We start from the raw sequence: 25281 nt of genomic DNA, 5'->3' as shown, positions 1-25281 counted from the left end.
TGCTCTCCCAGCCACCCAGCCTTGCTTTTCATTTTCTCTCAGCCAGCCCTGCGTGTGTTCAGGCCATGCAGTAAAAAATAGGATTGAGGAGATGGATGTACCTGGTCAGGAGTCTTTGGTTCAGTAAGAAACTTCAAAGAGCAAATTCTGTCCCCTAAATGATCCCACCTGAGACCTACACTCTCGGGGTCTCTAGCTTGTCAGAGTCACCCTGAGAAAAATTAGAAAGTCTCTTTTCCCAGCCTGGTGCTAGAAGAAGGAGTCAGAGCTCTTAATTTCTTGGTCTCAAGGTTGTTTATTGTTCCTTATCTATAAAATTCTTTCTCCTGTCCAGCTGAGGTCCGCTCAGCAAGACAGACCAAGGCACTCTGCCTGCCCCTGGGGTAGTGTTACATCTTTATACTAAAAACTATGTGTACAATATTTACAATTACTTTCCAGTACAGTTAGACAGTGAGCTTCTACTCTAAACCAATCTAAAAGTGTGAACATCACAGCAGAAGATGGAGGCCAAGAAGAAGAAGGAGAAAGGCTGGGCATGCCCAGATCCCTCCATCTTGCCTCCCTGAAACCCCATTCTAAAAACACCAAAAATCTATTTTTTCACCCTGTGATAAATTCACTATCATTCTACTTAAATTTTTATGGCTTGTAATTCTTCATACAAGGCTGCTAATTGTTTTTTCCAAGGGCTAAATCAAAGGCACAGGAGTCTTGGGCTCCCTGCCAAGGTCTCTGAGCCCCCTGGGCAGGGCCTCGAGTCCTCCAGGGCAGCCAGAGGAATTCCCTGGGTTCCCACACTACACAGCACTCTCCAAAGGAGTTATCAACTCCCTCTTCCCTAAAGATTTCTATGAAATCATCAGTATAAAATCTGGAACTGCTCCCCACTTTTCCTGTTGAGAAATATGGGGGTCTCTGTTCAGAGGAGAAATCCCTTTTATGTTTCCAAACAAGGTCTCTGTTTTCAGAACTGCCCCAAATGCCAGGATGAGGGGGGATAACTTTATTGGCAGGAAACAGCCTGGCAGGCAGAGAGGGCTGATCCTCTTAATGGTGTCTTCAAATCTCCTTAATATAAATCCCCATAGAATAGTCTTAGTGGCTTTAATAGGTATGAAAGCAATAGTGCTGCAAAGAAACCAGCAGTGCTTGAGAAGCTGCATTAAAGGTGTTTAACCAGTAATAAAAAATGGTCATTTTGCTATGGAATTTGAGGAATCCTTAAGAATTTAAGAGAATTATCTTCCTCTTCAGGAATTTGAAATGTCAATTAAAAATGCTTCAGAAAGGTTATTATTCTGTGCTAAGCCCTGATGGATTTCTTAGGCTGGGCTATAAATTATCTGCCTTGCTCCTAGGAGTAAGCCAGTCCAGGGTCCTGTCTCTCTGAGCCTCATAGCTCGAGTAGTTCATTCTGGAAGCATGAATATCATAGTATCAATTTTCATCATCATCAAGCTTTGCTGTCAGTTTTTGTAGCCATCTGTTATTTGGCCTAAAACAGAAAATGGTGAAAATCCCATTTCTTTATTGACCTGCTTGCTCAAAACTACCAGTTTTCAGAGCATTTGCACCTTCAAAAAATTAACATGCTGCTACTTACATGGGCAACTGGTGAAAGCAGAACTAAATAACTCATTTGTTGATGGCATCTCGCTCTGAAATTGTATTACTTAGCAAAATCTTATTTACAACTCCATGTCAATCAGCACTTTTTCCCCCCCTTAAAGAATTCCTGGTAAATATTTTCAAAATCTTTTGGTCAATCATTAAGCCAAGAAAGTAAATTTTTAAATTACTCAAGTTACAAAAAAGCATTTTACAGTTTGGAGAGCACTGAGCAGTTCCTTAAAGCAGGAACAGTTGTCTGGGCTTTGTCTTGACAGCTGCTCTTCACCTAAAAACAAGTAGCCTATTTGTGTTTTGTATTTACTTATTCATTAATACTGAAAAATAACACAACAGGATCAGATGTCTTGGCTGGCAAATGCTCTCCTTTTTCTCCATGTTAGCAGCTCTGCCTCAGCATTGATGATACATGCAGGTTTTATGTTTTAAAAACCCTCATGGTTCACTTTATTATTACACCATTGACATAATTTAGCTTTCCAGGTAAAACAATTTAGAGTCCAGGCAGGGAAGGTATCAGTTTAACTGGAGTACAGCAACAGCCCAATTAGTTTTCCACATGCATTCTTAAAGTAAATGTTTTTCAGAAGTGATCTGGATGAGGATAATTCCTCTGGTCTAAAGCTCGTATTCAAGGTCACCTGTGATCCCTGTGAAATCCCATATTCCTCCTTTACACCAAGCTCTGAGTGGAAAGAAAGATGCTTAATTTTTTTTAAAACTGAAATGAAGCTTTACCTGTAGTGTTAAGATGCATGCATTGTTTCAGATATCTGCATTTTTAAATTAAACTCTCCCAGTTTGTCCCAAGTTGGGGGCAATTTTCCATCACCCTTTCCCAAGAGGGAGGTCAGACAAGGTGTCCCTCTGATGCTGTGGGGAGCACACATGGCCTGCTCATGGGGAAGGGGCTGGGGGAACCTTGGTGAAACCTCGTTGGGTATTTGAGTGCCTTTCATTTATTTGCAAGCTGGCTATCAGCCAAAAATGAAATCTCAAACCACTGTGGAGTCGCAGCAGAGCCCTAAAATGTCATCAGCAAACACCTCAGGGCAACCAGAGATGCTTCAGAAATGAAGGTTGGACCATGTTTTTCATTTCTGTGCTGCCATTTGGAATTCTGTGGGTAGAAGGGGTTTTATTTCCTCTGAGAGGACAGGGATGATGGAGCTGTTCACAGCACCGAATTTGGAAACTCAAATCCTCCCCAGGTTACAGCAACACCTGTCCTCATGAGACTGGGAGTGGAAGGGCACAGAGCTGCGAAATAAATACCAGAGGAGTTGTCCTGACCCTGGTTTGTTTGCCATCAAATCCCACCCTGAGATGTCCTGTGAACCTTCAGCATGGTGGTGACAAGGGCAGCAATTGATGGGCACCGAGATCCATTTTGTTCTGTTGGGTTCTGCTTGGTATCTTAGGGAATTCTCCTTGGAAATGTCATGTCATTGTCACTTGGGGGTTTAAATGCTATGCTAGGTGCTGCTGGACTAAAAGGAGTGTCACCAAAGGGCCTTGAGAAGACTAGAATAAAGAAATGGGGAGATGGAATAAATAGTGTGCTAGAATAAAGAAATGGGGAAATAGAATAAATAATGTGCCAGAATAAAGAAATGGGGAAATAGTGGGAGAAAATCTGGGAGAATCGCTCCCTCCAATCAAAAAGAAAGAGGCAGGTGAAATCAGACACATTGTATGTAAACAAAAGTTGCCAAAAGTGCTGGTAGAGTTCCCTAGACCAGTTAAAAGCAGTAAAATTACAGAAATATTTTGAGGAATTATTCAGCATTTGGTACACCTGTGGCTCACAAGTTGAATATGATTTGGTTTAGCTGTGTGTGGAAGGAAGCTCTGGTAGCAGAGGCAGCACTCTAATCATTCAAAAGGAACCCCAAAACTCAAATTACAGCCTGGAGGGTTCCCTGGGAGGTGTTTTCCTGTGCTTTGTGCCCAAACTGACTGCTTTGGCAGCACTGAGCAAGGAGATGGGGTACAATTACCACGGATTTACAAGCAAGCGGAGATGATGTAAGATCCTCAGACTAAGGTAAGGAAAAGTCACTTGTCCTGCTCTCTGAAAATTCCCAGATCTTAGCTAGTGCTGTTGATGGAAGCAAAAGGATAATTTCAGCAAAAGTTCTTGGTGAGTTGTTAATTCTATGCCTAAATCAGGATGAGTCTGAAAAGATCACTGTCATGAAAAAAACCCCAATTATTATAGAAATATTCACTGGCATTATTTCAGTGTTTTAGAGTATTCAGCAACACCTGCATGTGGTGCCAGAGCTGCAGTCGGTTCTGTGGGAAACTTTTAAACTTTTAAGTAGCTCAAAAGAAAGGGATCCATATTTGGGCTGGGTTTGAGCGCCAGCCCGGGAGGGAGCAGCTCGCAGCTCTATTGCAGGCACAGGCTGCGATGGCGCTAAGTCATAACTCCTGAGGTGTTACCTTGTATGCCACACGCTAATCCGTCTGACACAGTTCTCAAAGGAAATCTATTTCAAAATAACCTGCCGGCCGCCTCGCCCAGCAGCTCTTCCTTCCAAAATTGCACAAAAGAGCCGTGAACCCAAAGGCTGCGATGACGCGACTTTTCAATTCACTCATTGTGACGCTGCAGGAAAAGTTACATAAACCGCTGACGGCTTTCGGAGCGCTTTAGAAAGTGAACATTCAAATTAACCCGGAGCGGAAAAAAAAAAAATAAAAATAAAACCTTTCCCCGTTCCCTGCGGCGCTCCGCCCGCGGGGCTCGGTGCGGAGCGGCGGCGGTGGCACCAACGCGGCTGGGGACGGGCGGGATGCGCTGGGACGGGGGCGGTGTGTCACCGGAGTGTCACCGGCCTGTCACGGACCTGTCACCGGGGCTGGCAGGGCCCTCTTGCGGGGCTGTGTTTGTTGGGATGTTTGAGGGCTGTGTTTGCGATGATGTTTCAGGGCTGTGTTTGCGGGGCTGTGCTGCGTTTGGGGCTGTGTTTGCGGTGGTGTTTGCGGGGCTGCGCTGTGTGTGCGGTGATGTGTGCGGTGATGTTTGGGACTGTGTTTGCAGTGATGGTTTGGGGCTGTTTGGGGCTGTGCTGTGTTTGCGGTGTTGTTTGGGGCTGCGTTTGTGGTGTGTGCTGTGTTTGCGGTGGTGTTTTTCGGGCTGTGTTTGGGGCTGTGTTCGTGGCGATGTTTTCGGGCTGTGTTTTCAGTGACGTTTTGGGGGCTGTGTTTGCGGTGTGTGCTGTGTTTGCAGTGATGTTTTCGAGCTGTGTTTGCGGGGCTGAGCTGTGTTTTGGGCTGTGTTTTCAGTGACGTTTTGGGGGCTGTGTTTGCGGTGTGTGCTGTGTTTGGGGCTGTGTTTGCAGTGATGTTTGGGGCTATGTTTTCGGGGCTGTGTTTGCGGCGATGTTTTCAGTGATGTTTTCGGGGCTTGTTTGCGGTGCTGTGTTTCGGGGCTGTGTTTGCAGTGATGTTTGTGGCCGTGTTTCGGGCTGTATTTTCAGTGATGTTTGTGGCTGTGTTTGCGGGTCTGTGCAGTGTTTGCAGTGATGTTTGTGGCTGTGTTTGCGGGTCTGTGCAGTGTTTGCAGTGATGTTTGCGGCCGTGTTTCGGGCTGTATTTTCAGTGATGTTTCGGGCTGTGTTTTCGGGGCGGTCTCGCGGGGGCCGTTCCGGGGCGGGGCGGCGCGAGGCAGGTGCGGGGCGGGGGCGCGCGCGCGTGAAGTCACCTCCGCCGTCACGGCGGGCGCCGCCCCCCCTCGCGCGCGCGCTGTTCCCGCGCGGCCCTTTCTGCCTTAAAAGGACAATGGGGCGCGCGCAGCCGGCGGGGCCCGATTGATGAGAAACGGAGCCGTGGGAACCGCGCCTGCGCAGAGCGGCCGAGGGGCGGGGCCGAGGGGCGGGGCGTGGGGGCTCGCGCGGCCGCCCGCGCCGGGGGCAGAGCGCGGGGAGGCGGGAGCGCGCGCACGGCGGGAGCGCCGCGCTCCGCACGCACGGACGGGACCTGGTGGGCGCAGCGCGGCGGTGAGTGATGGGTGATGCCTTCCCTGCTTGTTGTTCGGGGCTTTTTTTGTTGTTTTATGTTGTTCGCTCTCGGTGGGTGTACTTTTTTTTTTTTTTTCTGGTGGTGTTGGGATTTATTTTTTTTCCAGCAGCCGGTGGTTTGCGTTCATTCCAAGTTACTCGCCGGAGCTTGCCCGCAGTTTTTTGCAGCGGCAGAAAGACTTTGCCGCCTTGAAACGTTTTGACACGCGTGCGGCTGCTGCGAGCGGCGCTGCGCCCGGGTTTTCCTTCCATGAGCAGAGTTTTAAAGGATGCGCGAGCGGAGAGGAACGCCTCCCGCATTGTTGCGGACCCATCCCTGGAACTCTGACTTCTGCCCCCCATCCCAAAGCACGGTTAAATCTCCAAGTCTTTAGGAGGGAAGAGTAACCACTTCCCCACAATTTAACTCCGAAAGCAGTTCCAAGGTGCGGAGCGGGTTGGGAAAAGCGGGCTGTTTGGCGATGCCGGGCTGCAGGGCGCCTTTCCCGGGCCGCGGCTGCCCTGGCTGGCCACGCGGGAGGCCCCGGCGGAGCGGAGCGGGTGCCGCAGGTGCGGCCCCGGCGCGCCCCGCAGCGCACACCTGTAGCGCCCGCTCGAGTTGGTGCCGGCGGTGCGGAGAGGAGGGGAGGGGACCCGCCGGTGCCGCCATCCCTCCCTCGCCGTGTTTCACGTGGGGAGAGCGGGGCACTCTTATTGTTTCCAGTTATCGTTGGTAACTGCGGGGGAGTCCGGGTCCGTGCACGCTGCACAGAGCGGGCCGTGCGGCCGTGGGCTGGCGGGACACGTGCTGTCGGTCGGTCGCGCAGGTCGCGGCGTGGGGCCTGCCCCGTGCTGCCCCCGGCCCGGAGCGCGGCGTTGCGGGCGTGGGGCCGGCGCGGCGGGCGGCGATGGCGTCCTGCCGCTCCCGTAGCTCGGCGCCGGTGCGAGCGGCTCCCGTTCCTGCCGGCGCCAACAAGTTTTGACTCGGGGCGGCGGAGGGCGGCGGGGCGGGCGGCGTGCCCCCGGCGCGGCACGTAGGCAGCGCCCGGCTGAGGGAAAACAAAGGGCTCGCATGTGCTGCGGGCGGCGCGGCTCCCCGGGGCTCAGCGCTGCTCCGCGCCCGGCGGGGCTCGGCCCCGCGCTGCCGGGTGTCCCTGGGGCGGCACTTGTCGTGCGCGGGACGGCGTTTTTTAGGGGCTGCCCGCGGTTTTGGAGGAGTTTGGAGGGGCGGTGAAACTTTGGCTGCCGGCGCGCTCCACACGGCTGCGCGCACGGCGCTGGGGCGGGCAGGGCTCGGCGGCCGCCCCGGGGCTGCCCCGCGCTCCGGGGTCCGCCTTGCCCCCGTTACGGCGTGCCCGCGTTGCCGGGAGGTCCGCGACGGCCCTTTGAAGTGAAACTGTTGCCATGTTTGAATTACGTCAGGGCCGAGCCATGAGGAACCGGCGCGGGGCGGGGGGGAAGCACGGGGGGCGGCGGGCACGGCGGCGGAACGGGGCTCCCGGTGCTGGGCCGTGCGGCCGCCGCTCCGTCCCCGCTTCCCGCCGCTGCCCCGGTAGCGCCGCATGGGGCGGCAGCTCCGCGGCCGCGTGGTGGGGCGGCGTTTGCAGCGCGGGGGCCGCCTCGCAGCGCCCACCCCCGCGCCGGGGCTTTCCTCCCTGGCGCGCCGCCTTCCCCTTCCTGGGCTCTTCTCATTTATTTCTGATTTCGTCCGTCTTTCGGCGCGTTGAGCGCTCGGCAGGGTCGGGGCCACCCGCGTGTGCGCTCCCGCGGCTCCACCTGACCGGCGGCGCCGCCCGCCAAAGTAGGTCGTGTGCCCCGGGGGGGTCTTTGTTCCCGGCTCCGGCCGCCGGCGCTAACGGGGGAGCGTGGCCGTGCCCGGGGCCACGCGGCGGCCCGAGCTCTGCCTTTTTGGGGCGTTTTTCACCGTTGTTATTTAGGGTTTGGTGGGGTTTTGTTTTGTTTTAAAGTCGCCGTGTTGCGCCAGGAAAGCGCTCCGCGTGGCGCTCTCACTTTACAGACATAAAAGTTGCCTTGTGCTCCCGTGGCCCCTGTCCGGATGCTGAGGGGGTTTAAAGGGACCTGCCAGACCTGTTGTTTACGCAGCGAGCGGGGCTGGATCCCGCCCGTCCCGGCCCCCCCAGCGGCGCTCTCCCGGCGGGAACAACCCCGGTTCATCCTACAAAGAGCCTCGTCCCCGACCGATGGCCCGTTCTTCGGACCTGAAGTATTCAATTAACATCACAATTGCAGAAACTTGCGCGCCCTGGCTGTGCGGGCAGGGATGTGGGATGCTGCCGTGCCCCAACACGTGTCTGCGCTGCCGCCGTGGCTGGGGAGCGGCAGGAGAGGGCCCAGCGTCCTGCCCTGAGCCCACAGCTCCAATAGCAGCGGCTGTGCTTGAACACAGCCTGCGATGCTCCTTTTTACTTTGATTTGGCGCCTAGGAAGGTGGCAGGCTGCCACACGCGAGTGTTGTGCTCTTTGGACAGGCAGTCGGTGAGAGTGATGGTTCCTCAGCAAACTCCTTTCCTGCTTGCTTCCAAAGCTGAGGCTGCTCCTGGCAGCCGTGTGAGAGGGTGTGTGCACCCCCTTCTCACCAGCCTGCAGGCAGGCAGATCCACTGTGTAGTTTGCAGCTTTTTAAAATTACAGATTGCTCAAGCTCTGTGCCATAGGTTTCCAGTTCGCTGTCTGTCCCTTTCTGCTGATACCAGTGGACACTCAGCTCCTTTGGTACCCAGGTGACCTCTAGTTTTCCTGGGATCCGTGGTACCTGGTAAAAAAGCAGCAAGTAGCAAGTCGGGATTTTCAAACACACCCACGGGCATGCAACACCCAGCTCCCACTGAAAGTAGGTGGGATTGAGTGCCAGAGCCTCTGGGAAAATTCCTCTTCACTTCATTCTCTAAAAAAGCTAATTGCCGATGTATTCAGTCTTCCTTTAATAAGAAAATATCAGTGACTTCTTTGTAGAAGACGTTAAATAAGCTGATAAATTCAGAGGGGCTAAAAATAAAGTTTAAACTGTGACGGTTTCTTGTCTCACTCGTGCTGAACAGCTCTTTCTGTGTTACCTAACTCTGCTTTGCATTGATTCTTAACACCTCATTTCTTGTACCTCCCTCATAATGACATGAACGACATCCACCTGGTCCTACTTGACAATCAGCTTCATTCTTGCACCCTCTGTAGCACTTGCTTTTTAACACAAAGAAGTTGCCAGTGAGCTGGGACTTGAAAATTGCCCAGGCAGGGCTCCATTTCACAACTCAAGCCTTTGCATTTCTGTAGAATGTGCTCAGTCCAAAGTCCAAGTGAAATGACCAGTAATACTGCTTAAGGACACGGAAAAGTATCCTCTTTAATGAAGTCACTACAGTTGTTCTGCCAAGTAATTACTGCTCCTTCTGTTTAAGTCCCTATCCAGGTATGTTATCCCTTTTAAAAACAACATAAAAGAACCTAGCCAAAAAAAGCTGTCCGGTGTCTCATGATCCGGAGTGGCTGTGATGCTTTTTCAGTAGCAGGTGCTGGCAGACAGCACCATCACAGCTGTGGTGGCTGCACCCAGATAAGCATCTCAGCCTGAACTCCAGCACAAGTCTGAGAACATCCCAGTTTTCCCTGCTGGGCTCAGGCTGAGCGTGGTGTGAGTTATGCAACAGGAGTTTCAGGCAGGGGGAAGTCATCTTTCAAGGTGCAATGTCTGCAGGTGGGACAGGTTTGGAATTTTTTTCCCCCTTATGCAAATCTTGCTGATTATTGTTTTCATGCTTTGGCCTATCCCTTGTGGAGCACGAACCACATGGCACCTCAGAGGAGCACCCACGTGGCTCAGCCTCTCAGTTCTCTAAATGAGTTAGGAACTTCCTTCCCAGGGAAGATCCAACAAGTGAGTATGCTTCTTTATGGCTTGACTGCTGCTGCAAATGGAACCAGGAACAGCTTGGGATCCAGCTAGGATGCCACGGAGACTCAGACATGGGAAAGAAGTGTCCAATTTGATTTTTGATACATGCTTAGTATGCATGCTGCTAGGTGCACTGGCTGTGCTGAGATTTCATTTACCACAGTAGCTGTGGGCATCTACCAGCAAAAGAGTGACTTCTTATTTTGTCAGGGGAGGGATTCCTGAAGATGTGGTTTTGACCTTTTCTGGTTTTGCTGAACTCACCAAGGGAAAGCATGCTGTGACATTCAGATGTTCCTGGTAAATGCAGCTTTCCTCCAAGTAAAGTTGTTCTGAGTGGAGAGGGGAAGGAAAGTGCAAGGAAAATCTGAAGATATAGGGGGCCAGAAGTGTGTACAATATGCACAGTTCCAAGGTTATGGTTGTTGGTTATTATTGCCTCTGTTTTAAACTATAGGGAGAGATGACAGTAAAAAATATTTTTGCAGATACTGAAGTTGCATTTTCAGATGACTCTAAATAGATTGGTTTCTTACAATCCTTGGAGCATTCTGGCTCTGTGCATGTTAAAATATTCTCTTTTTTTTTTTTGAGGGATCCAAACTTAACTTCTCTTCCAAGGGTTTTTTGCAGCAGCCTGTGAACTCAGGGGAGGTATGTTTATGTTGAGGCTCTGATACAGATCAGTTCCTCTGCTGATGTACAGTTCTCTGTCTTGCACTTGATTTGCAGTAGAGGTACTGCAGTTTATTTCAGCAGAGGGACAGGCTCCAGAATTTGTTGTGAGATGAGTGACTCTGCCTGTGGCGCCGTGGACAGCTCTGGAAGCATTTTTCATGTGTGTGCATGTGCCTGGATGTATGCTCCTGCAGAGGCAAAAGCCAGAGCACTTATATTCTTTCTATATTAAGGCATCTGTTTAGTTCCCTTTAAAAGAAAAGAAAAGAAAAATAGGTGCAATTTTGGCTGTGTTTCTTAGTTCCAGTGAAATGCTGTAGGGATGACAATTTGTGAGAGTTTTACTTTGACAGGAACCGGCTGCATCCACATATGTAGGTAGATGGTGTTTTTCTCTAGCCCAGCTTCGGGGGGGCTGTGCCAAGGCTGTTGTGGACACAAAAAGGGAAATCAAATCCTTGTTCTCCTCTCTGGCAGAGGTGCTGGCAGTTCTGGGCTGCACAGAGGGTGAGCGATCCCGGGTCAGAGAGGGGAGATGGGAGGAGAGGAGGATGCTGATACTGTGTTTGGGTGTAACTCCAGGGAATGTTTCTCGTTAGGCTTTGCAAGAAGCAGGTGAGCGTGTTCGTTCCCACTGGCCTGGTAATTGTGTTACAAAGGGAGACATGCCTGTCTTCTAGGAATTCCATCCTTCCTATTATAAAAGGTTTTCATTCTTCTTGGGTGATCAGAAAGAATGCAGAAGGAATCTGGAAAAGCGAATGAAAGTGGCTCAGCTTACTTTGAGATCTGAAAGAGTTCAGAAGTTCTTCCCTAACTTGAAAACTTAATGAGCATCTGAAGCAATGCCTCCTTTTAATTTAGATCATCAAATTAAATTTTGCAAAGAAAATTAAGCACCAAATTCTAGTCCTGACAGGTAACAAAAATATGAAACCATTTTCACACACATGCTTCTTTGTACCAGCCTTTCACAAAGGTAATGAGCAGGGTGTGGGGATTTTTTTTTTTTAAATTTCCCACTACTTTTTCTCTTCCGGACTTTACTGATCTCTTTTGCAAGAAAAGTTTCTATTTTTGATGCTGCTTTTTCGAAAGTGAGAGGGCAGAATAATGGCAAGAGCATTTTCCTGGGGACTTTTCTGAGTCCATTCATGTTGCTAAAGCAGTTGTATAAAGCAGAACTTGAGGGAATAGCAACTTCTGCAAGGAGAAGCTGTGGAGAGGGACACCAGGGAGGGAAAAGCATCACTTTTATCCTGGCTTGGGGGAATGTTGCTTTCTCACTAGTGCAGGTAAGTCTTCATTTCTGCAGAATGACAGATAACGCTCTGCTAAGATTTCTGATTCTTTTTTTGAGATCTCTCCCTTTCTCTTCTGTGCAACTGCTGATACATTTTAATAACATGCTTAAATTTGGCAAATAATAACAAAGTTAAATAGCATTAATGGCATGCTTAGCTTTATCAGAATTATGTTGTGCAATGCTTTTTAACTTCTAGGCAAGTTACTTCATTTCTACTTGCCATCTTTTTTATCTGTCCCAAATTTTGCATGGTTGTAGTTGCACAGCCAAAATTCAGGTGTTAGGGCAGCTGGCATCCTAACTGCCTGCTTCTAATTCAATATCTAAATTGCAAAGCCTTCAAGTTAAACCTTTTAAATGGCACAGTCATATTTACTTCTAAGTCCATATTATCTATTAAGCTCTCCAGCTGACAGAAAATTTAGTGTATAATGGTCAAATGGCAACTGTTTAGGATTAAATGTGTAACTGGACTGACGCCTTCCATTTATAACTGCACTTGGATGCAGTTGTCAGAGAAATCTGTTTAACTTGTGGTTTTGCTGCTAGCTCTTCCCCATTCAGGCATGATGTGTGGTAATGCCATTGCTGACCATTCATCAAGTGGGAAACAGATGGCACTAGTTTCCCTTCTATTGAGGGATGGTGATGAAAGGCTGCTCCTGTGAGAATGGCAGCAATGATGCAAGGCAAAATATTTTCAGAATATAAGTGTTTTCCAGTCTTTGCCAGAACATTGATTGTAAAACATGCATCTTATTCTACACTGGTGTAAATACCAGCTGGTGACAGAGATCATCTTATCACTGCTGGATTCCTAGAAGAAACTTGGTTAGAAGGTAAACTGCCTTGTTGATAGTTGTTTCTTGCCATTTGGCAGTCAAGATTTTCTTGCTGCTTACGTTTGGCAGCACAGGTGAACTTTGTATCTGCAATTAGTCTTTGACTTTCTAAAGAAAAGTACCAGACCACAGATTTAACATTGGAGTAGTCAAACAACATCTAAAATTGCTGTTTGGAAGTTGAAAATTCCCAGGTGAGCGTGCTGTTGGATCTCCAGAGGCTTGTTGGGCAATGTCCTCAAGAGTATCTCCCAAAGAAGCACATCGGGTGCTAAGAAACTAAATACTCTGAGTGTTTGCCTAGATACTCTGTTGTTTATTTTCTTGACAAGCCAGGAATATTTGCCTGCTTTGGCTGTGCATTCATTTGCTGCACATCCAGCAGAGGCTGAAGTAGTTCTGAGAGTGACCATCCCTCCATGAGTCCGTTCAACAGGTCACTACTTGGATATCTTCTTCTACTTACCAGATCTACTCCTGGCCTTCAGGCCATTGCTGTACCAATACAGGGAGCAGTGAATCTCCTAAAAAGCCTGCCACCTTTTGGGGTGACTTTGCTGGATATTTGTACAAGTTAACCTGGGGAGAATGTAACCCTGGGTGAGCTCCCTGTGCTGTAAATGTGAAGAAAGGAATTCAGCACTTCAAGCCTGTGGAAGACAGCATGAGCTGGGACAGGAGGGAAGGAAGAATTTATCCTCTCCATCTCTCCCCTAGGCCTGCAGGATCTCCTTGGCATTCAGCTTGAGCAAGTGCCTTGCCATCCACAGGCTCTACAAGTCAAGACAAGCTTTATGGAGAGTTGAGTCTTCCTGAATGTTGGTGCAGTAGTAATTGCAAAGAGCCACGACCTCAGTGAGCCCCAAGTGGTCTCTGTGTGCTGAACTGAAATGCAAACATGCACACTTTCAGCTGGAAACAGGTTCCTTGGTGGATTTTGTGTCAGAGTATTAGGCAACAATATTGGATACAATTTTTACTTTACTCTTGTTCTAAAGAGTCTGGAAAACTGCATGTTAATTTTGCTGTGCTCCTTTACTCTTGATCTTCCCCCCTGAGGTGAGGGATGTATTTTCACCTCTGCACAGGACTGGGCCTGGGTGGTTCCCCAGCTTTTGCTGTGGTCCCACAGACGTGTGCAGGATCTTTTCCTGTTGCACAGCATCCCCCTGTCAGTCAGGTGAGTGACTGACATGGTCATGCTGGGTATGATCGTTTTGTGGAAGCATGTTTCTGAACTCACCTGAACCTGTCTTTCAAAATATTTTATTGCCATAATGATGTGGCAAGTCCTGGCAGTGTAGGCACAAGATTTCAGATGATTTTTCTCCATACCACTGGAGGGTAAAAGGATTACAGCCCTTACCTTTCTGAAGGTGGAAGATTTGGGGACATATGCCTATGGCACAAATGTTAACCAGTAACTGAGTTGGGTTACTGGGACTTGGTACTACCTGAGACTGAGAAGTGACTGAGAGTTCCCTCTCACCACAGTTGCTCCTCTCCTGAGCTGCTGGGTCATTCAGGTTTTTGGGTCTTTTTTTTTTTTTGTTAGCTTCTTAATGAATTCAGCAGCTTGGCCTTTGTTAAGGAAAGAGAGGGAAATGTTATGTTATTTGCATGGCTCCATCCAATTTTAATTTTTTTAAAGCAGTGGGAACCTCTTCTCCTGGAGCTTCCTGCAGCCTGTGCCCTCTCTGAGCCCTTGGTGTGTGGGGAACACCAGAGGTGGCTGCTCACCCCTTGCAGCAGGTGGTGGAGGCAAAGCTTGCATCAGGCTCTGTTCAAAGGAGAACATCTTGGAACAGCCCCTGCCTGCATTATGGGATGATGCTGTGTGGCCTGTGAGGACTTGCTGTGTGTCCAGGCCCAGTGCCAGCGGAGCAGCAGCTTTGCTCGGTTGCTGGTTTGGGTTTTTGGGGCGCTGTAGGAGCCCTGTTTGCTCTGTGTTCGTGCTGTGTCAGACTGCGCCTGGCAGGGGTCTGCACTGGGGAACAACCAACATAGGGGAGAGCTGGTTTGGTGGGGGGTCATGGTGGCTGCAGTGACTAACTTGAGAAGTTTCTGCTGGAAAATGGCTTCAGTGTATGATACCTGCTCTGATAGCAAATCCCAGCCTTGGTGTACTGAAAAGAACAGAGCAGGATCAGGAGGGCATTCTCAGCTTTCTGGGCTGGCACCAAGTGCGCAGAGCTGGTGGTTTCAAAGCAGCAGCCTCCCTGTGACTGGAGTTTTCCATCCTTTTGGCAGGGCATGTGTGGTAGGCACATGCTGAGATGTGCCCCAGGGTCCTGCTCCCTGGCCTTTCTTTCCCAGCTCGGTTTCCTTCCCATGGAAAGCAGGGTGGGGAAGGCAGGAGAGCAGAGCATGTGCTGACATGGAGCTGGGATGCTCACCCAGGCCCTGAGAACAGAGAGGTGCTCCCGGGTGCTGCAGTGCAGACAGGGCCATTGAGGGCTGGCTGCGGCTCCACCCTGCTGTTTTTAGAGCAGCTTTTCAGGTATGTCTGCCCTACAGCCCGGGGGTATGACTGCAGCTCATTTAAAACGACTCCTACTCACTCTCAGAGCAGAGTTTGCCAGGGGTGTTTCCATCCAGCACCGGTGATGAAGTAGTTCAGTGACCCTGAGTTGAGTGCCAGCTCCTTACCCATGGCTTGGACACATTGCAGCCTGTCCTGCCACCTGCACAGGGCCCTCAGTGGCCAGCTGGGCTGCATTCACATCTGGGTTGTGCTGCCTCTGCATGTGCCTTTGGAGTACATTTCTGCAGTAAATGAGCTCATTATAGGTCCTGCTGGGTATTGCTTAATATTCCAGCTGTTAATTATATAATTTTCTTAACAACCACATTCTAGGTGCATCTGTTCTTCTGAAGACACATTTGATAAAAAAACTATGCCCTAATCTAGCATAGATTTTTTTTCTTTCTTTCATTATCTAACAGTGATAATTAACACCAGTTTCTGTTTGTTTTCACAGGGCACAGCTGGGAGGAAAAGATGTTTGGCTTTCACAAACCGAAGATGTACCGGAGTATAGAGGGCTGCTGTATTTGCAGGGCTAAGTCTTCCAGTTCTCGCTTCACTGACAGCAAACGTTATGAAAAGGATTTCCAGAATTGTTTTGGGTAAGATTCCCACCTTGGTCAGCAGTTTTGGCATTGATCTCTGAGCTGCAAACCTGATGTAGTGTCCGTCTTGCTCTGAAAGATTAGGTGTGTAAACACCTACATAAAATAATGAACTCTACACATCCATGGGGGCTTTCTGTGGCTCTGAAAATTCAAGAATGTTAGATTAAACTTGATGAGTAAATATTTAGCAGTTTCAGCAGGGTTTATGCAGAGTACCCCGTTACAAGTATTGCTGTCTTTGTTCAAACAGGACATAGCAATGTGTTATTAAAACTTCTCATTGGAAAACCATTCTCTTGGAAAGTGATTAACTTTCCAGTTAGATAGTGTTACTTGAAAGCATTGGTAAATAAAGCTATGAATACTCAAGATTTCTTGTACCAGTTACTGTGAGCTTTCAAATTTTTGGGATACTTTTGAAGAGCTTTGAAATTTTGTATAAAATTCAGAAATTTTCCTCACTTCTTCTAGAAACACTCTTCATGTAGTGAACTTTAGAGTGCTTTGTATTTACCTTGGATTTTTGTACACAAGTCTGGTGCTGGCAGTTTTCGTTATCATATTTCTTCACTACTGTCCTTGGCAGGCAAAGGCTGTGTGCAGATCCATTGCTCTTTTTTTTGGTGGTTGTTGTTTTTAACTGCAGCAAAGCAGTTTGCAGTTTACCAGGTCCATCATTGTTGTGCTATCTGAAATATGTTTGCCGAGGTAAAAATGCAGACTGACCACTGGGCAAATAATGGTTTTCTGAGCCTGCCTTATTCATCTATAAATGATCCAAAGCCTTTCTGTTTTATTGGCTGAAAAGTTTTGCAGTGTTTCCCTGTTATATTTCTTTTAGCATGGATTAGCAGTAGAGATGGTTCCTGAGGAAAGCTTGTTAGCAGGTATTGCTGTCATTCCAGTGAGTGCTGTTTCTGAAATCTTATCCTGTGCTCATGTGGGAGTGTGTTAGGTGATGTTTGTTGCTCATCCTTGAAGCTCTGTGGGAAAGTTAAGACCTGAGCAAACTTTTGATGTTTGTTCCCAAGTGTGCATTTGAATAACGTGATTATTCCTCCTGCCCCAAACTTAACCAATCCACTGCAATTGTGTCTTGGTTTTGGGGGAAAAGATTCCAAAACCTGCAGGTGATGGGACTGTTGTGTTCAGTGCCCCTCTCGAGGCAGATTGTGACACCTTTTTATTTCTGTGTGCAAGAGTGCTTTCTGAAAGTGAGACCTGGTCTTTAAATGGCACTGTTGGAGCAATCCAGATGAAGTGTAATGTCAGAAAAACAGAATTTCAGAACCTTTCTTATTCATCAGTTTTTATACTTGTTGCTGGTAGCAAGTGGGGCTGTGCTTTTATTAACTGTTGTTAAGTGATCTTTGCTTTTGTTTTTGCCAGGCTCCACGAGGCTCGCTCGGGAGATATTTGCAATGCCTGTGTCCTTTTGGTGAAAAGATGGAAAAAATTACCAGCAGGATCCAAAAAAAACTGGAATCACGTTAGTAATTTCTTTCTCTTCTGCCCCAAAACTTATTTTTTCTAGGGAGGGAAGGTCTGGCAGGGGTTTGGGGTTTGCTGTTTCACCCACACTCTTCCTTCCCACCCTCAGCATCTCTAAATCCTTCCTGCAGTATTTACTACTGTGTGACTCCTGCAAATGGTGATTATGCAAGCCTGAAATGCAGTCACAGACCAACTTGCCTTGTAATTCCTTGTTTTCAGAAGCTCATAACTTCATCCAAAAGTGTCTTATGACATTAAAAACAAAAAACAAATCAAGTTTGGCCTTTATCCAAAATTGTTTGGGTTTTCTTTTTCCCAAACAAAGTGACTTGCTCAAGCAACACATTAATCAATCTCATTTAATCAGACAATTACAATGACTAATAATCTTGCAGCTATTTTCACTCATATATTCTGTTTTGATATGTCTAATTCAATTCAAGCCTAAGGCTGGGAGGATGATCAGGATTCCTTGTGTATATAATAATCTTTATCCAGGATGCCTTGATAGTAATGGGAGCCATAACTATGGTTATTACTACCACTGGCTTTACTCAAAAGTTAAATTTATTACTAAGAAAAACCCCAAAAACCCACAGAGCAAATGCTTGGCAGACACTCTTAACTGGACCTGTATTAGCTTAAACCATTATGTGGTTCTAAACTGAATGTGTTAAAATGGGAAGTTAGCAAAAGTAGAACCAAGTGTGCTTTTTAAACTAGTTTGCTGTGTTTTCCTGCGGAGATTTAGTCAGATTTAAATGAAACTGGAGAGTGTCAGTGCACAGAAATGCCTTGGGTTAACTCGGGGGGTTTGTAACACCTTCACTGTGTCTGGACAGGGGCAATAATACCTCAGCATGATGCACAAGTACTCAGACATGCATTTTCTCTGTCCTAGGTGGTAGATGCCAGGGCTGGACCCAGCCTTAAAACAACACTGAAACCAAAGAAAATGAAAACCCTTTCTGGAAGCAGAATAAAGAGCAATCAAATCAGCAAGCTGCAGAAGGAATTCAAGCGGCACAGTAAGTGGATCCAGAGGGATTCTGGCAGCAAACTTCAGCCTCCCCTAACACAGCTCACTGTGAACTGGCCAAGCTGAATCACTGCCTGGATCTGGTTGTGTGCACTCCCACGTTTGGTCTCTCCCTGTTTTCACAGCCTCTGATCCTCTGAGAGTTTTGGGAGGGTGTGGAATGAGAAGGAAGAGCTCGTGTGCAGGGTGGGCTGCAAGACAGAGGTGGGGAAGTGGCAAGGGGGTGTGAGGAATCTGGCTTGAAAGTGCAGGCAGTTGGAGCTTATATCCCACTCTTAAATGACATATCCCTAGAAAGAACATCTTGGACAAAGATCTCATGGAAACTGAAGCTGGAAGAGGCTTCTCCCTGCTTTCAGTAATGTGCTGTGGCCATTTTCAGCTCTTTTCCCAAAAAAACATTGCAGTATTTTTCTTCCATACGTACTTTTAAACATAGATTTACCCCCTTCCCCCCTTAAATTCCTACCATGTTTCCTTATACCTTCCTCTGCCAGTCTCAGTGATTTCTTTCCAGTAGTACAAGGACTCTCCAAATAGATTTGGATTCATAGCTTTCCAACAAAACCATCTGCCACTTATGCTCTAAATGTGTCAGTACTTAAGGCTTTTCTCCTGAAGCAAAAGCAAACCTTCCAGCTTCTTCACTGTTGCTGACCTGGTCTCTCTCTCTTTCAATTATCCTGCCTAGTCTGGAGAAGTCTCCAAAGAATCAGTAAAGGCCCTGACCCAATGAGCTTTTATCTCCTCATTCAAGGCACTGCAGTTAATTTAATTTTGTCACTGTATGTGCCAGAGATGGCAGCTAAAAGGTGGGAGAGCAGACACTGTTCAGGTGTGTCTGCACTGGGTCTGTAGTTCCTGGTCCTGATCCAGCAAAAGCTCAATACTCCCTAACACATAATAAGAATATATATATATATATAAAATGGACTATTGGGAAGAGCTTTGCAGCACTTTACCTGAAGGGATGAGAAAGAAAATGTACAGTGAGAGAGAAAGTCTGAAGCACAGATCTTCACTGTCTTGAGGGATCTCCCAGTGATTTCAGAGCATGGCCTGTGTGGGCTAGGTTTGAGAGCCAGAAACTGAAGCCTGATCCTGAACCTCTTTCCAGTCCCTCATGTACAAGGACTCCTTCCACTTTAGAGGGCTCTTTGACAAATCCTGACACTCTCTGTGCTGAAACAGGCAGGAGCAAGTGAAATAAATGAGTTGTCACTGCTAGGTTTTCTCATTAATTAAAGCACCTCTGCGCCTCTGCTCCCAATCCACAGGTCAGGAGGAGGGTAAATTGTTGGATGCATGTCCTGATCGTTGCATTTCCTCTTTGCCCTGCAGACTCTGATGCCCACAGCACAACTTCAAGTGCCTCCCCAGCTCAGTCACCCTGTTACAGCAACCAGTCGGATGAGGGCTCTGACACGGAGCTGAGCGCCGGGGCCAGCAGGACACCCGTGTTCTCCTTCCTAGATCTCACCTACTGGAAAAGGTAAAAAGCACCAGAACCTGCCCTCTGTGCAGGCAGCAGGCTCACTTTGCATGCATGCTGCTTGATTCTGCCTCTTCATCCTGATCTGGTATAAGGATATAATAATTACAACACCTGTCTGTTCATGCTTGGAAAGAAATGCCTTGTGTTTAAGGCATTTTCCCCTATCTCCCTTCAGTTCCCTAAACATTAAAACAGTTGCTGGGAAATATTTTTGCTGGTTTTGGGAATAGCAGATTATATTCCTGTCTGCCATTATCTCTCTCTTACAACTGTGCCCCGTAGATATGATGTGTTGCTACATACAAGAGTGCTCCCAGCTTGCCAGCCAAACACAGCATTTGATTTGGTTGACCTGTGATGGTAGTCATTTGGAAAAAAAAAAAAAAAAAACAACAAAATGCTGGAGTGGGAGGAAAACCACAAGGTTTTCTGGGAGCTGACGAGCTTGTTATCTTTTATTGCATGTTGTGACACAGTAATCCCTTGTTTAGCTAATTGCTCAATTGGAATTGTTGTGACTTTGCTGCCTCCTCTCAAATAATATTTGCAAGTGCATTGTAGCCAAGGTTAGTTCAGACCAAATGGTTGTGTCTGAAACTTCTCTGGGAAGCAAAGTTGGAGGCTTGGTTTTTGTATAGACATGTTTGGGTTTTTTCTTTTTTTCTTTGTTGGTTTTTTTTTTGCCCCAAAGAGCTGTTGTGGATTTAGACACAGACCTGTTTTCTGTTTGTGAGCAGTCTTTTTGCCCCTGTCCTCTGGGCTGGAGGCTCAATAAAGTAGTGTCTGGGATCAGACTTGCTTTTTTGCATGTTTGTGAATTCTGTATATTCTAAACAAAGTATCTGTCTCCCTGCCATTTCTTCCAGGCAAAAGGTCTGCTGTGGAATTATTTACAAAGGGCGTTTTGGAGAAGTCCTCATAGACACTCATCTCTTCAAACCTTGTTGTAGCAATAAAAAGTCTGCCACTGAAAAGCCAGAACAAGAAGGACCCCAGTCTCCAGCAATCTCCACCCAAGAGGAGTGGTGACTTCCTTGGATAGCTGCAGAAGGTTATACAGATCCTCTTATTCTCTGGAAAAATACTAGAAAAGTGACTGTTCACTTTGGACACCTGCTATGCTGCCAAAAGACTATTCCCTGGAACTGTTTTGGGTTTTACTGCTACGATTCCACAAACTCTGAAGCCAGTTGGTATCCTTTCAGAAAGACTGTACATAATATTTAAGATGCTATGGAACACTTGGCAAAGCTGAATGCTGCTGCAAGGTTGTCTAATTTTCCCCCACACTCACTTCCCAAGTGAGTATGAGGATGGGGTTTGTATATTAAAGTATATGTAGTTCATGTTTCTGTACTGAAAGAAGCAGTGGTTGTAAACCTTTTGGTTTTGGTTTTTATTATTTCTTTAAAAGTTGGTTGGCAAACTTCCTAAATTCCCAAGAAAATATTTCATTCTTAGACATGTATGAGTCAATAAGATGAATTAATACATAGAAATGTTCTAAGTCACCTCTCTAGTTATATAAATATATATTTTTAAAGGTGTGGCGATTTCACTCTGTACTACTGACATAACAAAGACAAATATTTCATCCCTCCCATATGCACAGACTGGTAATCTGCAGACACCTCTCCTTCAAGTGTAGCTATCTGAGAAGGCCTCCAGCATAAAAGTGCTCTTGAGAAGGGGTGGGAGAGCTCCCCACCTTAGCCAAGGATTAAGACTTACCTAAGAACTGAACGTAGCAAAATGGGAGGTTACTTCTTTTAAACCAGCAGCAGGCGCCTTGAGCTTGGTGTAGTAACCCCTGGTGGTTAGAGATGGACCAAGAAACCCCTTGATGGCCAAGTCAGGTGCAGATGGCAGCCCAAACTGAGTAACTCTTCTCTGTAGGACCAGTGCAGCTGAAATGTGATCACAAACAAGACTCCTCCTGGTTTTGGACCTGACAAAGAACCAAACCCCTTGCTAAGCAAATTAGACTCTGGTCCAGGGACATAATCGGGTTGCAGCCTGGGGTTTGGATTCACAATAACTGTTTTGAAACCCTTCCCCTGCAGTGCTTCTCTGTGTTTGGGTTTTGTTGGTTTTTGTTTTGTTTTTTTTTCCATTTGTTTGTTTAAGCAACTGCCAGGTCAACACATTTGTGAATACTGAATCTGAAAAGTCCTGCTAAGAATGGTGCTGTGCTGAATCAAGGCAGCAGCTCTGTTTGCATATGTGATCAAAAGATAATCTACACAGATTCCTAGACGAGCTCGTGTGCAAATCGTTGTGACACTCCTTCAAACTCTGCTTTGCCTCTAGGGTGGAAGCAGCTTCCTGAAAGGTTGTGCTTCAGTTTTAGCTCCCAGTTGCTTCATGTTCCTTTTATGAAGGTTTTACTTGTGTGAGTTGGGAATTATGCTTTTTGTTTGGTTGGTTTTTTCCTGGTTTTAGAGGGAGGGAGGATTGTTTTTTACTATTTCTCTTTTGGGATATCCTACAATGGGTTGCTACATGGTGTGATTCTTGTGGTGTCCTGAGTAGGGCCAGGAGCTGGAGTTGGTCCTGATGGGTCCTTCAACTCAGCATATTCTATGATTCTAAGCTTTCTTTTTTTGTGAGAGTCATTGGCATAATACTGTGGTGGGTAGGGTTTAGGACTGGATTTCCATGTAGTCTTGGTTCCTGAAATGGGAATACTTAGCAAATTAAAATATAGATAGGGAAAGATATGCAGGTTTTAAGAGGAGCCTCTACCCTCAAAGCTTTTTTTTTTTCTTTCTTTTTTCCTCTCCTGTTGGGTCAGCCAATCTCTGGAGAGAAAGAAAATCAGGGGAAACAGGGCTTTGACTTATCACAGCCTTACACCTTAGAGCTTTCCTTGGACTCATTTTGCTTTTCTTAAACTCTGGGGCTCTTAAGGGAGGACAAAGCTGCTTACCTTGCTGTTATTCTCAACCAAATAGAATCGTTCGGGTTGGAAAAGACTGAAGCCCATTGAGTCCAGCCATAGCTACAATGGATACTTGATTGTATAAAGGCATAACTAGGTTGGTCATGTCTAATAAGGGCTTGAGCAAGAGTCCTCGCTGTGTTTGCAGACACCTATTTCATGTGAATTTGTGTTTTCAGCATCAGTAATTCTGTACACCTCAGAAGGCTGCAGTGTTGGTGGTAGGATGTGCTCTGATACGGATCATCTCTTCTGTATTTATTTATTTATTGCTGGATTTCAACCGCCAACTGCTTCCCCTACTCCCTCCCACCTCTTCCATTCCCAGTAGTAATGCAAAATGAGTAGTCATGCACTTTGTATTAATGTATTAGAAATCTATGGAACCTGTTTTGTACTTTTATACTGTTCAGACACTTGTAATCCAAACTTTGTTTTTACTAGGGTTATGAATAAATTTAGTCTTATTTAGAAAATAAGCAACTTCTCATGTGTTTATTTCAGCTGTGTTCTTCTGTTAATTGGATTTAACTGTTAATTGGATTTAATTGTTAATTTAGTGTTGGAGCCAGCCCAGGCAACCCACGTTTCTATTTGAACAAGACCAAGCCTTTTTTTTGAGGGGGTGTGAGGTAATTCCCTTCCTATTTAGTTTGGAAAGAGGAGCAGAGCAAGGGAAGGAGGTGGTGTTTGTTATGACAGACAGCTGTCTCAGGGCAGAGTCACAGAGCTTTCCCCTGGCACTGAGTGTGTGTCAGGCATTCCCTTACTGGCAGTGGGTGGTGCTGGCATTCCATTTGTGTTCCCAGGGGCCTTGCTCTCTGTCTAGCTCACCAGCATTCATCAAAGGCCAGCTGAAGTAACAGCACTGAAGGGCTGGTGCTGACAGCATTTGGAAACATCCCTTTCCAAAAATCCAGAGGAGCTGTGGAAGAGACTTGTGCTGCTCTGTTGAAGCTGGAGCCTGGTGTGTGTCCCTTCCCACAGCAGGCACGGGCAGCTGGATGAGCTCCAGCAGACTGGTGGGAGCAAGGTCTCTGGGAGGAGCTGGCAGGGAGTAACTGAGTTTAGAAGATAATGGGGGAAACATTGCAACCTGAAGCACAATGGCTTGTTGCAAGAGGCTACTTTGGACTTCGGTGGGGATGCTGATTTATTCCTGCTGATGTGCTGACTATTTTACAAATTGAGTACAATGATACTCAGAGATACATGTAGAAGTCATTTCACAAAGCTCTGCATAGACTGCCAGATTGTGAGACAATGGCATCTGATTTTGACATACTTGCATTATCTGCTGTAGATGCCTAAACATGCCTTGGGCATAATTCAGTTCACCTAACATGTAAAGTCTGTGTAAAGTCACTGAAGAGAAGCAGATGCACTAAAAGGTGGTTTAAAGCAGGTCACCTACTATGTAACCCATTATATGCAACTTTCCACCCTGTTTCAAACAATTGGTTCCTTTGCTCACTCTCCCTTAGATTGCTGCTGCACACCAGTGACTGCAGCTACCACCAGGAGGTTACTGAGGACATCTGTGCTGATGGATAGAGGGATTGTGGGGCAGAAAACCCAACAGGGTTACTGCTGTGGAGGAGGATGCTCCTCTGGGAACACCAGGGAGGCATCTTCAGAGCAATAGGAAACAAAATCCTGGGTGTAAACCCTCTTGTGTTTCACCTGGGTCAGCTGTCACAATGACAAGTGTGGCATTGCTAAAATACTTCACAGTGCATGCACTATAAATGTGCTTTACAGAGGATTGTATTGAAAGATGAGAAAAACACAGCATGGGACAAGAAGATATTTTGTTGGAGGTCACCAGTGGACCATGATTTCCAAAGCCTGAGCTGGGCATCCAGTGCTGCTGCTGAAGCATTCAATGGCAAAGTCTGTTTGCTTTTGTGTGCCGCTGCATGAAGGGTAATTTTATTCTGATTTGTACAGTTTTGAAGTCTCTGTGACTTCTACAACACTGAACCTGAGACATGCTTTCTGAGCAGATGACTGGGTCCTGTCCAATCCCAGTGACCAAAAAGTTACAGATCTTCCCAAGTCATATAAAAACTTCATTTTAATATAATGTAAGAAAAAGGGAAAGTAAATGGTTCTAATGTATCTAATGTAAGCTTTTTATGTTCAGATCAGGGGTAAGAGCAGTCTGACATGTATTCTGCAGACCTGGTCCTACAAGTGTTAATGTCAGAGACACAACTAACTCCTTTTTGGCTTTAGTTTTCTGTCTCTTTCCCCTGGACATCTGTCCATGTGTCCAGCTTCTGTCCAGCTCCTCGTTCTCAGACACTGGAAGTGGCACCAGGAAAATGCTGCTGGCTTCCTCCACAGAAGCAGTCTACAGTAAAGCAGCACAAAACCAGCGCTCCTTTTCAGGACAGCTACATACAGGATTTGTAAAGCTGTTGCGGCGCTATTTGGTCACGATGGGCATCATGTAGCCAACCCAGCCTTTTCAGGAAACCCCATTTTGCTCTTTGGTGACATTTCTATTGGAAATTCCATGTTTGTGTTGACCAGCAGCAGCTTTGGGCTCCATTAATGGAGAACAGGTAAGTTCTATAGAGAAGTTACGCATTCTGAGAAAAGAAAGGTAGGCAGAACCCTTGTGTACTCCAAATCCTGAATGTGCTTGAAAGGAATGTGACACTAATATTTCATGCCATCTAGCATTGTGAATTTAGGTTTTGTGACTCTTTTATATTTATTAATAAGACTTTTTTGGCAAATACTTTCTACTGTATCTGAGGGAGAGGAGTGTGCGACATTCCTTGCCATTGCCTCT

At 46.9% G+C, this 25281-nt stretch overlaps 1 protein-coding gene across 2 annotated transcripts; it reads left to right on the top strand.

Moving 5' to 3' along the window:
• Positions 1–5345: 5345 nt before the first annotated feature.
• Positions 5346–22951, top strand: SINHCAF (SIN3-HDAC complex associated factor). Of its 2 annotated transcripts, none has more exons than XM_074539067.1 (6): positions 5346–5639; positions 15356–15503; positions 16899–16998; positions 17905–18031; positions 19384–19534; positions 20404–22951. In XM_074539067.1, the coding sequence occupies exons 2-6, from the start codon at positions 15376–15378 to the stop codon at positions 20564–20566; spliced, it is 669 nt and encodes a 222-aa protein (XP_074395168.1). In that variant the 5' UTR covers positions 5346–5639; positions 15356–15375; the 3' UTR covers positions 20567–22951. The 2 variants fall into 2 exon arrangements, with proteins under 2 accessions (XP_074395168.1, XP_074395167.1); XM_074539066.1 differs by lacking the exon at positions 5346–5639 and adding an exon at positions 5753–6085.
• The last annotated feature ends 2330 nt before the right edge of the window (positions 22952–25281 follow it).

This window comes from Zonotrichia albicollis, chromosome 4, assembly GCF_047830755.1.
Source record: "Zonotrichia albicollis isolate bZonAlb1 chromosome 4, bZonAlb1.hap1, whole genome shotgun sequence".
NCBI lineage: Eukaryota > Metazoa > Chordata > Aves > Passeriformes > Passerellidae > Zonotrichia > Zonotrichia albicollis.
Note: the sequence above shows the minus strand (reverse complement) of the source record. Positions and strands in the feature narration are given on the sequence as shown.

Bases quoted from the DNA above. Each gene is read 5' to 3' on its own strand.
- SINHCAF (XM_074539067.1), top strand. From the start codon at position 15,376: ATGTTTGGCTTTCACAAACCGAAGATGTACCGGAGTATAGAGGGCTGC. The intron at 16,999-17,904 runs GTTAGTAATTTC...TCTCTGTCCTAG, and splicing joins CCAAAAAAAACTGGAATCAC to GTGGTAGATGCCAGGGCTGG. The intron at 19,535-20,403 runs GTAAAAAGCACC...CATTTCTTCCAG, and splicing joins GATCTCACCTACTGGAAAAG to GCAAAAGGTCTGCTGTGGAA.